General features: G+C 39.2%; 2 protein-coding genes across 2 annotated transcripts in view; both read right to left on the bottom strand.

Moving 5' to 3' along the window:
- Positions 1–4,805, bottom strand: part of LOC146483849 (uncharacterized) — a 26,952-nt gene extending 22,147 nt beyond the window's left edge. The window contains exons 1-2 of the mRNA XM_085105995.1: positions 4,536–4,805; positions 153–812 (exon numbers count right to left, since the gene is read on the bottom strand). Of these exons, the coding sequence (XP_084962121.1) occupies positions 153–812; positions 4,536–4,740 (865 nt within the window). The 5' untranslated portion in view covers positions 4,741–4,805. The remainder of the gene's footprint in view (positions 1–152; positions 813–4,535) is intronic.
- Positions 1–15,731, bottom strand: part of LOC146483845 (uncharacterized) — a 78,149-nt gene that overhangs the window by 51,644 nt on the left and 10,774 nt on the right. The window contains exons 5-7 of the mRNA XM_085105611.1: positions 13,571–14,233; positions 12,048–12,596; positions 7,686–8,970 (exon numbers count right to left, since the gene is read on the bottom strand). Coding sequence (XP_084961737.1) covers positions 8,345–8,970; positions 12,048–12,596; positions 13,571–14,233 — 1,838 coding nt within the window. The 3' untranslated portion in view covers positions 7,686–8,344. The remainder of the gene's footprint in view (positions 1–7,685; positions 8,971–12,047; positions 12,597–13,570; positions 14,234–15,731) is intronic.

The following is a 15,731-nucleotide window of genomic DNA, read 5'->3' on the forward strand; positions in this document are numbered from 1 at the left end:
ATATAAGTACAAGTGAATTTCAGGTTTGCACAGTTGCTTTGCCTGAGTGCGTTCTTTTCTTTTGTAGTAGTTTCCTTGTGCAGTAATGACGTATTTGTAAAAATTTAATTAAAATAGCTCATTTGTTAATCCAGCAAAGTCAAAACACTTACCATTAACTTCCAATTGAGCCACAGTTAGAGCTTTTCCCAGGATGTTTTCCGCTGAACACTGATAAATGCCAGAGTCACTTCCTTTTACATTCCGTAAACGCAACCTTCCAGCTGAAACCGCTGACTGACTTATTTCAGACTGACTGTTTAATTTACTCCACACCACAGCAGGCTCAGGATTACCGCTGACTAAACACTGAAACAAGGCTGATCCGCCTTCATTGACAGTCAACTTTGTAGGAGAAACAGCAACAGTAGGAGCTGAAATCGATTCTCCAGGTTCTCCTTTAGCTCCCGGCATACCTGCGGATCCCATGTCTCCTTTAGGTCCCACTTCTCCCTGAGGCCCCACAGGTCCCATGATGCCTTGCTTACCACTATTTCCCGGCGATCCCATAATACCTTGATCTCCCTTGTTTCCGGTTTTTCCTTTCTGTCCTCTTCGTCCACGGAATCCTTTTTGTCCCCTTGGTCCAGGTGGACCGGGAGGGCCTGGGGGACCAGACGAGCACGTGGCACCCTTTGAATGGCAGAGATGCGGTTTCAATTCCGAAACAAATTTGCTCATTTTTTGCATCATTTTCGCTGTGTTTTCAGTCTCTGTAGTGTTTGCATCTGCATTGCGCCTGTTTCTATGTTGCAGTGTATAGCGTCGCAGTTCTATGAAGGAAAAGAAACATTGAGTCGTTTATGACCCAAATATTGAGTCAAGGACATACATTAAGGAAGAAATAAAAACCAAGTGTCGAGTCAGCACTTAGTTAAGGGATTAAAATTAGTAAAGGTCTTTTAAAAAGAAAATGCACCGTGAGAACATAAATATAAATTATCCGTTGAAAATTCACTACCAAACCTGGTCACTTTCCTAAAATTTTCTGGCAACGATTCCGGTATGACATGTAATTGGTCAAGGATCCAAATTTTCCTCTTTATAAAGCCGTGAACATTATGCTTTATAACACAAAGGCTTGGCTACACTACTTCTCGAGTAAAAAACAATACGCCAGAGGCGTGAACTTCCACTTTTTGTGCAAATCATTTAACTTCTTTTTCTTCTCTGCAATATATAGTTCAACTTGATATTTCTTAGTCAATAAGACCTTAAATGAGTAAATTTGTTTTTTGAAATTTAAAATTTTATACTCTTTTTGTGAAAACTTTTAAGTAACTTCATTACTTTCTGTGTTTTTATACTCTTTTAACATTGATTGGTCTTCGTTATTTTTGGGTCAATTGGAAATACAGAAATTAAAGACGGTTGATCCTACATGGAAGCTGTGCAAGATCAATGACTTAATTGCAGGGTCACATGACGTCATCTTCTCGTTATTCAGTAACACCAAAGGAGGAAGTTTTGGACGTCCTGTTTTACACTGCAAGTTTCATTATCATAGCTTTAACGGAGGGGGAAGGGGGGTGACACTTTGTGGGGCAAATGCGGTATTATGTTATTACAGATAAATGTCCGCATGGCAAAAACACGCAACAAGAAAAAAAATCCTTTTCAATTAAAATATCGAGGTCTTAGGTCCGACTCCTGATAGGAGCACTCGGATTTCTTTTTTCCGAGTATGCCTGCGTCACTTTCTTGAATAATCATCATTCTCATTCATTCACCAGGCTGGAAATATTCCATCACATTTCTTTCATATACCACACGTTCGACATTCAAATCCTAGCAGTATGCAGGATGTTTGTCCCATGAACCTAGTTTAATGGCCTTAGCTCCCACGAGTCTCCTGTAGCTCAGCGGTAGAGCATCCGAACTAGGTCTTAGGTTCGACTCCTGATAGGAGCACTCGGATTTCTTTTTTCCGAGTATGCCTGCGTCACTTTCTTGAATAATCATCATTCTCATTTAATTTCTTGTACTGAAGCCACAGGTTAACCATTCCTTCTGAGCAAAGGTTTGATTCTAAGAGTAAAAGGTTCAAAACTACAGAAAAAATATTCTCCAACTATATATCTGCATGTCACTGACTACCAGGAGAAAACTAAGGGGCAGAAGGGGAAAGCAGGGGAGGGGGGGGGGGGGGAAGGTGTTGGCAATTTTATCCTTTAAAACGGAAGTCCAATTTGTTGAGTCAAACATCTGAACGCCGATTGAACAACAGGCCATGAGATCTTGCGTCCGCCATTATCGGCTTCTGTCTTTCGGATAATATATATTTCAAAGGACGTGCAACAAGATCTAATGACGCTCTGTTGTAGTTTCATAAATATGAAATCGGCAAGTGAAAACTCTCACTACGCAGACCATAGCTTTACAAACCTTTGGAAAAATAAGGGAATACTCCAAGTTTACATATCTCAAGGGCTGACTAGACTGGGCGTCTCTCATCTGTCTCCCTTATTTTCTCTTGTATGTTATTGACAAGAAAAAGCTTTAGAACTTGACCTATATCACCTTCGCTTTTCTTTGTCAGAGAAGACAGGAAGCAGGATAAACATACTAGAAATACGTGACTCGCAAAACCTCGCGAAGCTGGGGCTGGGTGAAAAGCCCTCTTTACTCGTATTGTAGCATCAAACGAGGAGAATAAAAGGCGCATAAGATTTCTTTTTGATGAGCATAGTGTTTTCGTAGTTCCACGGGCTAGTTTGCGGTTGAAAATCTATTTCTGTCGAGACGTAATGTACAACGGGCGTGCAGCGCTGTCGTGTTCGATCAATTTATTTCCCACGGAAAATTATTCACCGCGGCCACAAAACGTGTAATTTCTTTAATGCAATCTTTCACAAAAAAGATTTCTAAAAGAAAGGGAAAAGATTCTGGAGAGATAGTTCTGTATCCAGTGAATATTGATGAACATTGCAGTTGAAATTTGATCATGCACGCATATTTTTTTCGATGTATGCAAATTTTGCTTCAGACGACGCCAGACAGTCTGACGTCATTGTGCGGACACCTTCAAAGATATAAACATATATCAACATATATAAATATATTTTTCGCTCGAATTCGCGCGGCTTAGCTCCGCTCGGGCCGGCTCGGCCCGACAAATTTATTAACCTCGCTTCGCGAGGAATAATGTAAAATTCATTTGTTTTAATGTAACATAACCTACCATTTATTCTGCTCTGTATTTGTTAAGAAGTGGGTGACTTCTCACATTAGGCAACAGTATAGGAAAAACATTGCTTATGACATTTAGTTCACCTAGACGGTCTCCATGAACTTAATGATTTTATCCGAGGGCGCAAATGTTAACTGACTATTCTTTCTACACGAAGGGTTCACTCTTGGAGTGAAGAAATCATGGTGCAACAGAATCTTTTCTAACCTTCTGTTTAATTTCTTTTTTTTTTTTTCTATTTTCAAATCGGCTAAATATGTTGTAAATTAGTAAGAGAAACTTCTAGAACGTGACCCGATAACCTTCGATTTTCGTAATTGTCACATTGGACAGGAACTCTGCACGCAGCTGAGTACAAAACACGCGCACACCGCGCACTATATTCTGTTCATTCCTTTACTATTTGAAACGAGTTTTCTGCTTCTTGCTACTCCAATTTACTTTCGGTATTCACAGTTTCACAAAATAAGCCTTACTGTAACCTAAAATCGAGGAAAACGTTACATTTAGCAAGATGCTGCAGCAGTCCTGCCTGCCGGATCCAATACATGAAATAACCGACAGACAAAATGAAAGCTGCATAGTCCCTGTCTTTTCTGTGATGCTGTTACTTAATTATGCTGTATAAAAAGTGATTCTGACTTTTGTGACAGTCGAGATGAAACCCTGAAGTATGGCCAGTCAGATAAAAGCATTTGTTCTCACGAGAAGTCAGATTCGTGTGGCGCTGTTTATTTTGCCGTACATTCCTTGGTCCGGATTTCTGAATGTGTTCCGCATCAGTAGAATTCTAAGGTGTGATAACTAACTGATTAAGGCCTTTGATCTTAGTTATTTATGAGTAGTTCTTTCTCTTGTTGATTTTTATCGTGATGAACATTGTGGCTGTGACTTTAATTCTGTGAAAGAAATCTTAAAGTTCTAGGTTTTTTTTCCCTTCTCAAAGAAAAGCTTTTGATTTTGTGAATGGTACTTCCCTACTGGAGCTATTCATTGTGTTGTGCTATACAAGTTGGTTCTGGGTATAAAGTCTACATGAAAAATCGTCAACTGCCCCATTCCTTTCTTGTCAGCCAATGTTCTTTATTATGATGTACAACATGGTAAAATGAAGTCCGCAGACCAGTCAAGTCTACTGAATAATTCCGCTGTTGTGCTGGTTATACCATGATACCGGTACAACTTAAAATCGGAGGTTGAGCGTTAAAATTTGCTTGTTAAATCCAAAACGGAACTAAGCTTTTCAGCGTTACCCAAGACGAAGCAATAATTCAGTAATTATCAGTACTACTTATCACAAACTTACCAGGGACATTCCTTGTTGTCTTTACGTGCTTTGGCTCGCTTGTTGGCGGCTTATTCTCTGCGACAGCGTTTTCAAGAGCATTTAATCGTTCCTTGTGTTCGTTCAACTCCAATTCTACTCTCAAAAATCCGGTGCAGTACAACACGATTGACAAAACAGAAATAAAAGTTGCAAAGGAAGGAAAACTCTTCTTCTGAGCGGTCATTTTGGGCGATTTTACCAATATGCAGCTCTTAGAGCAAAGCTCGTTATGTGATACAATGATCACGAATGTCTTGCCAAGTTTTCAGCTATTTATCTTACTTATCTTGTTATCATAGGAGGCAAAGTTCAAACATGTTTTGGCACAGCTGGTGTTGAAATTAATAAATTTATCTCCGACTATAAATGTGCATGTTGAAAGGCATACGGAGGGTCAAATGGTCCGCTTAATTTAACAATTCTTTTGGCAACTACACGTACAGGAACGGGAAAGTTTGGCAAACACATAAACAGTTCAGTTAAAACATGTTCACAGATGGCGGGGCGTATTTCAGGGGGGGGGGGGGGGGGGAGGGTAGGCTGTGGGCGGAAGCAAACATTTTCAGTGAACCATCAGTAATTACGCAACTTTGTTGTAATTCCCCCACTTGTTGTTGTTGTTGTTGTTGTTGCTGTTGTGATTGTTGCTGATGCCGTAAAAGCGCTAACCCAGAATACATTTTAAAAATCAAGAGGGTCTAAAAATAGTACACGTAAAGGGAGAGGAGAAGATCTTAAAAACCCTCTCCCCAATCCCCTTTGTTTCATCAGTTTAACCTAATTTGGACGATCATAGTATCGCCACAAAACTTGGAGCTATATTACATTTTACAGTTATCAATAGCAAAGGAGAGGGAGGGGGTTCCTAGTTTCCTGTAAACTGTTAGCCGAACTCCACTCGATCAGATACGTATACGCAACCTAACTTAGAATCGGAAAAAGAAAAAAACCTGCGTTTAGTTTGTAGTTATTGTTTCCACAAAACAAATCGCGGTAATAAAAATACCCAGTCATTGTTTCTCTTTCTTTGTTAAACGTTTAAGTGCCTTCTATTGTAATAGATTCTTTTTAAGTGTCTCAGTTTTTGCTTTTGTTTGCTTGTTTCTATTTTCAAGTGGCTCCAGGTTACAGAAAGAGCATTTTTCTGAAAGCTTGACTTTTCCAAGAAACAAACAATGAATGGATTAAACGCATTATATGATTTCTTTTTCATAATAAAGCATTTATTTGAATTTTTCGTCTTCGAAACACTAGCGAATATTAACATAATATTGTTTTTCTATTTCCTTTTCATTATAGGAATACAAGCGATTTTTTTTTACAAAATATAGCTCTTATGTGATTTTTATTTTATTTTTTTGTTTATCTGAGGCATATACCAGCAACTGTTTCATTATGATTCACCAGGATACTATATCCCCAACCCGTTTAAAAGGCCTAGCTAAACCAGGAAACAATGTTGCGGAGGCAAATTTTGCTGCTTGCAAACAAGAAAACGATTTTGCCTCAGCTCAAAAAAATGTTTGCTTCCCGGACACAAATTTTGCTTCCGAAACATGTTTCTCAGTAAACAATGCTGACAATGATTCCTAACAATGGTGAGCGTACAACAATGGTTGACTTCAAAGTCAAAGTAGAAGCGCCACAAGCAGGTCATAGAAAAGGGAAAGAAGGAAAGAAATTGGAAGGACGAGGAGATTGATGCACTCATTACCTTGTATGAGGACACAGCCTGTTTGTGGGATGTAGCCCATTAAGACAACATGAATAGGGACAAAATGGAAGTGGCTTACTGTCAAATCGATGCACAGATGAGAACGAGAATATTCAAAAATTATTTTCCAGACTTGTTTTATTGATATGTATAATGATATGTATAATGCTAAAAAAAATGCTAAAAGAGTACTTGAAAACAGTCTTCTGTCCTTTATTGCCTGACAATTTTTTGTGGTAAAAGCGCATTGAAACTACAAAATTTTCACTCGCTTCTTATTTTTTCGCAGGTACAAGTCTCCTGAAAATTTAATTCTGAAAACATTTAGAGTATAAATTAGTTGTACGGACTTGCTATAACTCAAGTTCCTACAAACTTAAACAGCTTACTTTATGCAGGTTGACCGATTTTCAAATCAATAACACTTTTAAAAATTTCAGTTAATTTAATTTGTTTAAGCGCCAAGAAATTTATATTCACTGATCATTTCCTTTATTCTCATGACTTGCAGTGGCATTGTAAGGAAAAATTACATGCTGGTCACTATCGAAGTTTGTAACACTTTAAACTGAAGGGTTAAAAAATTTTAAAAAATATATAGATGCTACTACCTACAGACTAAGTCTGTTTGTGTGTGTCAGAAAACGTTTCTCACCTAAAGTAAAAATTTTAACCCTTACAATTTTTAACGATGAGGATAATGATGGACACACAGATTCAAGTTTACAGCTAAAAATGCCCTCTCCCCCGTGCTGTCACCCTCCCCTCTCCCCCCCCCCCCTCCGTACTATCACCCCCAAGTAAAATTCTAAGACCATGCTCGAAGATTCGAAGAACTAGCATGTCTAGCGTCTCAGACGAGTGAAAGAATCTAAACTAGACGTCCATGTGGAACAGGGAAATATAGCAAACTCTTAAGATCTTGATGAATACCATAGAATAAAAATGTCCATAGAAACCAAAACAATACTATAGCAGTATCTCTGTGTGGATACTCCTCATGATGAATATCTTGGCCACAGCTACCGCCGGCTATTAACTAATTTCGTCATTACACTATTGCTGAATTCAGATAAGGAACTGGAAACCTTCTTGGGTTAAAAAATCGTGTCCTCTTGTTCTCGATTTTCAATTAACACGTTAACTGTCAAGTGGATTTCTGTCTGTGACAAGTTTCCCTTCTGCTAATATAAATTCGCTTCACCCCCCCCCCCCCTCCCCCTTCTTCCCACTCTTCCCCGATGAAAGGTGTTCTGTACGGTGGTCAGCAAATAAAACCGAGCGATTTTAATTTCAAGATGTTTTATGGATTTTTGAGTTATTAAGTCGTTTTTGTTTTGCCTCAAAATTTTGTTTGAAATTATACAAGCGTATGCACGGCGTCATCAAAGGAGCTGAAATTATCATCCGCCAACTGACTGCCGTGCTCACAAGCCAAGTAACGTATTCTTTCAGAAGACAGGGCGTGTGCCACCCCAAATAATAGCCACGCCCAAATAAAGGCGACGCCTCGCCTTTTACAACAGAAGTAAGCGCCGGACCCTGAACAACAACGTGTTGCATATTCAATGAGTCCAAACAATAAGAAATAAGTTAACAACGCGATATTGTTCGTGTTGAAATAACCCTGAAAAAGCCAAAGTGGCATTGAAGCTTTTGAGGTCAAGTTTTGTACACAAATATCGTCTATTTCGCTTAGTAAATAGATTTCATTAAGAAAAGCTTCTTCTCTAACAAAACACCACTCTTGAATCTTGACGCTTGCAAAGATCAAAAGATTTAGTAAGCGTCAAGATCCCTCTTCGATCAAGGAATTACGATATAAAAGTGGTTTGATTAAAAAGGAAAATAGCATATATTAACGAGAGAATAATTACCAACTACTAGTTGTAGTTGCCTATGTAATAAGGATCGTGTTGGGGTATACTCCTTTAAGTCCTGTTGGGTTTGATTGATTCAAAATATTTTAAGACGGATTATCTATTGAATGAGGTGTGAGGGCTACACTATGTTGTTTTCATACTCTATTGTTTAAACCTAATGACGAACATTTAATCCGTAACTGATATTATTTTTAGGATGATGGCCTCAGTTTCATTTCAGTGAATTTAAGTGAAAGAGAAGATCTGAAGTGATTCCACACGGCTCCTCGGTAATCATACTTGTTTCCCAGGTATTTACCGTTGAGATTGGAGTGGAGGCAACTATTGTACCACCAGGCGCCAGTGTAATTCACAGCACAGTTTTTACTGCTGTGTTCATCATTATCTCTGTCTTTTGTGGTAAACGCCATGTAATCATGCGGTGCTAAAGAATCTCCTGCTGTCCCTGAATATGAACTCACTTCAAGTCGATACTTCGCCTGCTCATCACCAATGCTGAACCTGCCATATTTAGCATATACTCTAACTCCGTTCCAGTCCTCCAGCTCCACTCGCAGAGAACTGGGTCTAGAGGCCGTCAGCCTGTGGATCTTGTCATTTCCTAACCAAAACTCAGCCGTCAGCTGACCAAAGCCTGATTTGTAATCGTTCCATCCCCAATAGAAGTCCACCGAACCATCTTGTCTTCTTTGAAACACTGTCCAACCTCCGCCGTCAGTGCGCATGTCGCAATACACGGTGAAGGATCCTTTGCGTTCTGGGTTCACAGAGTACACTCCATTCTGTGTATGGCCTGAATTTAATAGATCAGAGCAATCTGATGAAACAAAATTAAGACGCTTGCGTAAATGCCAATATTCAGTTTCTAAAGTATGGAACATTCGGAACTATTATCAAGCTTTGTATTTAATAACGTTAACGGATAACATTAGCCATTAAACTATCTCTGTGCAGCAGATGAATCTGGACCCTTTAACTTGAGCGCACTTTTTGTGAGCATCCACTGGATGAAGTTTTCTTTGAAGTTTTCTTTATTTATTCAGTGTATTTCTATTTTATTTTAATTTTTTTTTGAAATCAAAATAACAAAGAAAACAAATTGCCATGAAATCACACCAAAAAAGAAAAAAAAAACAGTGGTTGAAAGTGAAAACAGGGCACATATGTACTAACACTCCATGACGTTTCCTTTTGGGTATTTGTTTCTTCTGTTTGTTACTGTGATTTTTTTTTTCTTTTATTCTTTTCGTTTGTTTTTGCTGCTGTGGTCTTTGTTGTCATTGTTGTTGTTGTGGTGGTTTGTTTTTCCTCACCAAATACAAGCGTTACAGTCGACTCCCGATAACTCGAACCTCGCGCTAACTCGAACCAATTTTCCTTTCGTTTCAGGTCATTTTCTATATAATTTTACCCTCGATAACTCGAACTACTGCTAACTCGAACCTTTTTCAATTTCCCTTGAAGGTCGGGAGTCGACTGTACTTCTGTTACATCAAAATTACAAACACCCTGTGACTCCTCACACCGAAAGCTGTATGCAGGCATATCATTTTAACGGCGGTTTTTGCAGCAAAGTTTTATTTCAAATCGCTTGTGTTGTTAACAATTGAAGATCTTCGCCATGATTATACATCGATTTGTTCACGAATGTTATTCCGATTTTGTTGAAATTTTGAGTGCTTGCGATGAGAACATAAAAGCGACCAGGTCTCCTTTGGGGTTTCTTAAGGACAAATTTTTGTGATGAGATCTCTTGCGCTAAGGGGATCTGGGGAGGGGGGGGGGGGGGGTTGGTTCTGATTTGTACGTAAACTTATTGGTAGCTTATGCAGGAGATTTAAAATCACCGCAAAAGTTTCTGTAATGGTAGCAAAATCATCTGTGTAAAAAACTCCAATATGTGGGCGTATTTTCTCTGAAACTCAACGAATGAGATGCCTACTTTTTAAGTCTCATGGCGAGATTCCAAAATCCCATATATATGGAGACAAAGGAAAGCTATATAGCAATGTTTGACAGATTTTTATTCCCAAAGAAGAAACATCGGGGTAACATCGAGTCAAGTTGAGAATTGAGATGATACTTTCACGTTGTTATCTTCAGTAAGTCTAAAGTCTTACGGCATTCTCTTCTAGTCAACTTGCGCTCTCTACCCAAAAAGTCTTAAAACACAAAAATCCAAGCTCTTTTATTAGAATTTATTAAACAATAAAGATGACTATCCCTCTAAAAAACGATTATTGCTAAAATAACTACCGCTTTTAAGGAACCAAAATAACACTATGATAAGCCTCTGTCAATGTAAATCACCTATCTATTTTCCTATGTTATACTGTATAATTTTCTTTTCCAATATAATATTGTTTTGTAATTTTCTTTTCCTTTTTCTGCTTTTGACAGTCTTGGTGTATTTTGCTTTCACCCGACTCCATTAGCTTCGCTACTTTCGGGTGGGAACTGTACTGTGCTTCAACTTCTTATTACATGTAGTACTATAATAAATGATTGATTGATTAATTGATTGATTTTATGATTGATTGTAAATGACGACGCGTTTTCCTGATAACGTCAAATTTATCATCGCATAAGGGTAATTTGTGCATTACGTTCGGCACATGAAGGTACGGCGTATGAATCGAATTAGCCCTAGTGTCGTATTACGCTGCAAGCACTCGCCTACCTTGAGATTTCCCGTGCCTAATTCACCGGCATTCGCTTAAATAATCCAGTTTACTTTTGTTTAAGTGGTCCATTTTTTTTTTATCAATTACACAACTCGGATTGCATCCAGACAGATTAGCGCAATAATACTTCTCAACTAAAACTAAAATGGCGTTTTCCTTCCATTCCTTTTGGCACGGATGTAGAAATATAGCCCTTCTTATTTTCTTCGCCATTGCCGTGTATAAAAAGAAAAGAAAAGATATTAGCCACGGATCATGATCAATTCTGCATCTGGGCCCAGTTGTTCGAAGCCCGGTTAAGCTAATCTTGGATTAACGTGAACTTTGATTGTTTAATTATTAACCAATGAAGATTCTTTTAAAAGAATTAGTTCTTTCTGACGCGCCTAATCTACACTTACTTTCGTCTCATTTGTTTACGCTGCGCCTTTCATATCTTTCGCCTCCACACCTTATGGATCATTACGTATGTAAATAACCTTTCTGTCACTCCTTTACCTTTTTTAAAGCCATTTTCTTTGCACAAGATTTTTAGTGAGCGCACCGTTTTCAGTGTTTATAGTTGTGTTTCGCGTTTATCCGTCCACGTTAATTTACTGTAAAATCACCGATAAGGTACGTTCTTATGTCTGTCGTTCATTTTCGATTGTTTCTCGGTTACTTATTCCATATCGTCACTTGTAGTATTTTTTAACATCTTTTATTTAATCTTTGTCTTTACAAGAACCGTTCTGGTAGTTTAAGTCAGAAAGATAGCGTGATGATGCCTGGTGACTTTACTTTGAGCCTACTTTGCGTAATGGTGAAGTCATCTAATAAAGTAGAGAGCTGAGTGAAATTAGCAGCGGCTGCAGAAGATGAACGCGATTCAGGCAGATGAAAAGGGCTTCAGCTTCCTGAACTCTCCCACGGTATTTGAAAAAGTTGGGCCAACGATTTCAAAGTGGTTCTATCAACGCACGGACTCTACTGCGCATGTCCCCCTGCTAACAGTCCCTTTAAATCCAAAATGAAAATTGGCCGTAACCTCGCATTGTGTTTTTAAGATAATCAGTTAAGCTGCAATTTTGAGAACAAAATGCCAAATGTAGTCATGTGTTTAAAATTATTGTTGCTTTTAAAGTTAGTCCTGAACATTCGTGGCTACATCAAAATTTCTTTATGGGTATCAAAGCTACCTTTGTATTAGGAGACACCGTCATTAACTCACCCTTGGCATGCTGAACCTCAACGTCGGTCACAGTTTCCACGGTAAAAACTCCAGCACTTTTCGCGACACAAATATAATTCCCTGCATCCTCGTTTCTGATGTCTCTTATAACTAAAGCGCCATTAATCTGCTGATAACTCCGTCCAACTGGCAGTTGTGATCCTTGTCGTTTCCAGCTGATGACTGGCTGTGGATCACCAGTAGCGCTGCAGTTCAATGTCAAAGCGTTTCCAAAAAATGCAACAGCTTTAGCAGGTGGCTTAACAGTGAGGCGAGGAAGGGAGGCTACCACTAAAAGAGTTTTCTGTGCAGCACTTCCTACCAGGTTAGTCGCAGTGCAGATGAAATTGTCAGAATCAGCTTTACGGGCATTAAAAAGTTTCAAAATGCTGCTATTACTCTGCACCCTCCCCTGAGGCAGCTGACCAAATGACCTGCTCCATTTCACAACTGGTTTAGGATGACCAGTCACGTGACAAGTTGGAAGAGTAATGTTGCTTCCTTCAGTGACGTAGAGAGGTCCCGGATGAAGTGAAACAAAAGGACGGACTGCAACAAAGTGGAGATATTGCATAACTTACAGGTGTTAAATAAATACATAAATATACGCTCCTGCTTCTTTGTAGATCTAACGTTTTGCACGACTTCACGTAATCAAAAATATTCAAAGCACGTGAATAGCAGTGAAATAGACCGGGACAAACAAAATAGATTTCTTCTTCGGAGAAAGCGAACAACGACTGAAACTTGGTGAAGATTAAGCGTTCTTATCTAACACCGGTTTCGGTTCTTGAGCCTAAAACTTGCGCGAATATCGAAAAGAATTCTTACTATAATCGCTTGCAATTTAACAGAAAAATCTGTAGGGGCATTTTTAAGATATCTCGATTTATGCATAGTGAGATCAGCGCTTTTCAAACATATATATCTCAAAATCAGAGCCACCCATGAAACTCAATATACTTTTAGAATGTTTTGCTATGAAGAAAGACCTTGTAACAGAAAAGAGAAAGTGTCAAGTTTTACCTGTTTGCCAGAGATATTGGGGGAAAATTCGGGAATTAACAAAATCATCCCGTAAAAATTGATTCATTATATATTTGAAAACGCTCTTACAAATTTTTTTTTTTTTTTAATTTCGCCTACAAGTTGTCTAGTTTGAGTAATTTAAATCCCGACGATTTCGTCATAAAGTGTCTGACTAGATTTCGAGTTAATCGACATTGATTAAAATAAGAGGCTATTGGCTTCCTGGTAACAGTTGTTGCTTGGAAACTGGTGAAAAAATTAACTTTGATCTTATGTTGAAATGATGATGTAGTATGAAGGAGATCAAAGTTTATCTTCTATGCGAGATTGTAATTTAAGACTTCCACCCTAAGTCCAGAAAAACTGCTGCGAGCCTCCTTAACACAGTTGTTTTGCCTGAGTGCGTTCTTCTGTTTTGTGGTCTCTATCTTTTGGTATTGACGCTCAGGTGGAAATTTGCTCATTTGTTAGTCAAGCAAAGATTAAAAACTTACCATTAACTTCTAATTGAGCTATTGCCAGAGCTTTTCCCAGGATGTTTTCAGCTGAACATTGATAAGCGCCAGAGTCACTTCCTTTTACATTCCGTAAACGTAATCTTCCTGATGAAATCGCTGACTGATTTGTTTCAGACTGACTGTTCAATTTACTCCACACTACAGCAAGCTCAGGATTACCACTGGCTGAGCACTGAAACGAAGCTGACCCGCCTTCATTGACAGTCAAATTTGTAGGAGAAACTGCAACAGTAGGACCTGAAATCGATTTACAAGGTTCTCCTTTAGCTCCCGGCATACCTGCGGATCCCATGTCTCCCTTAGGTCCCACTTCTCCCTGAGGCCCCATAGGTCCCATAATGCCTTGCTTACCACTCTTTCCCGGCGATCCCATAATACCTTGATCTCCTTTATTTCCGGATTTTCCTTTCTGCCCTCTTCGTCCCCGGGCTCCTTTTTGTCCCCTTTGTCCAGGTGTACCAGGAGGGCCTGGGGGACCGGACAGACAGGTGGCACTCTTTGTTTGACAGAGATGCTGTCTCAACTCTGATAAAAGTTTAAACTCTTTGTGAATCATTTCCACGGTGTGTTTAGATTCCGTAGTGTTCTTAATTATATCCACATTTCGCCTGTTTCTTTGTAGCTTATAGGGCTGAGGTTCTAGAAAGATATAAGTAAAGATAACAAGATGCAGTACTGTTTTTATAAGGATTGTTGTCACATGAGTCGCTACTCTTCTTAGGGCCTGTTCACATGGAGGGTGGGCGACCCCGGGAAGGTGAGGTACTCCGCCTACCCGTAGCCCAAGAAAGCTACCCTCCACATGCAACCCCGGTGCACTGGGGTGAGGTTTAAAACACTATCGCGTGGTCAGTATTTTCTTTACTAAAACTGTTTCCCTAGACGTTTTGAACATGAAATCGGCGGAATAGTTCGCCAGGCTTGTAGTGGTTAGGAGTTGTGTTGTTTTGGCGGTAATTGGCTAAATTCAGAATTCAAATGCCCGGATGGACATCACCCCAGCTAGGCGGGTTACTCCACCTTCAGCGTTCACATGGAGAAAACTCACCCCAGCGAAGCGGGTTACCCGGCCCTGCTGACCGGGCAACCCGCTCGGTGGGGTATCCCACTTCTCATGTGAATGCTATCAAGAATAAAGCAGAGATTGTTATTGCCTATCTCAGGGGCACCCAACGGCTTATTTCTGTGGATTTCTGTCCGAAAAGCCTGAATCGCCTCCGTAATTCGGACGAAGATCCTAAGTCACCCTTCGAGATAATCTCAGCCACCTCAAAAATTTCGTAACACTAGAAAAGTAATACCTTTCGCTTTTGGAGGTGCAAATATTTCGTTAAAAATGCGAAATAAGGTCAGCTTCCTTTTTCATAAAGTAAACAACAGCTCGTAAATTGGGAAAAATTAACATTCCGTTTCCTAAAACTTTCTGCATGTTAAATTTTTAGCTAAATCATCCGAAAAAATCCCCGTATAAACTTACACAAACATGGGGTTTAAAGGGACCCAAAAGATCTGGGAACGCAAAATAGATGTCATGAATTTTGCTCAAATGTTGTAGTAGGGTGCGTCCGACTACTGCGCGGCTCTCCTGTGAAAAAGGAAGAAGGGAAGAAATTCTGCTGAAGATAATATTTGTTCTGTCGGTTGTCACTCTATCCTGATTCCTTTCCACTCATTAACTCTCTTAAACCCTGCATTCTGTCGTCTCTGGGCAGGGGCGATTCTTCAGTATCAAGAGAAGACAGTATTTATTATTATTTTTTTTTTTATTTAAAGAGTTTAATGTTATTATGCTAAAAGTTTTGAGCTTTTGGTAATCTAGGGCATTTAAAATACAAAACAGTTGTTTTTTGTTTTCTTTTCTTCCTTATTTTTTTTTCTTTTCAATCAGTCGAAAGGCGCGAACCGACGAACTCGTGGATACTCGCGAGCGAAGCAAGCGAGCCTCGAAGGCGTCCACCCCTTTGCATATGACGACCACACGAAATTAATTACTTGATTGATTGATTGATTGATTGATTGATTGATTGATTGATTGATTGATTGATTGATTGATTGATTCCTTCCGATTAGGTGCGGTTAGCGGTTAAGCTTAACGAGGCATCAAAACAAAGCTGAAAGCAAATTCTAAAACTGTTTA

Source organism: Pavona decussata, unplaced genomic scaffold (genome assembly GCF_977016875.1).
Source record: "Pavona decussata unplaced genomic scaffold, jaPavDecu1.1 SCAFFOLD_38, whole genome shotgun sequence".
Classification (NCBI taxonomy): Eukaryota; Metazoa; Cnidaria; class Anthozoa; order Scleractinia; family Agariciidae; genus Pavona; species Pavona decussata.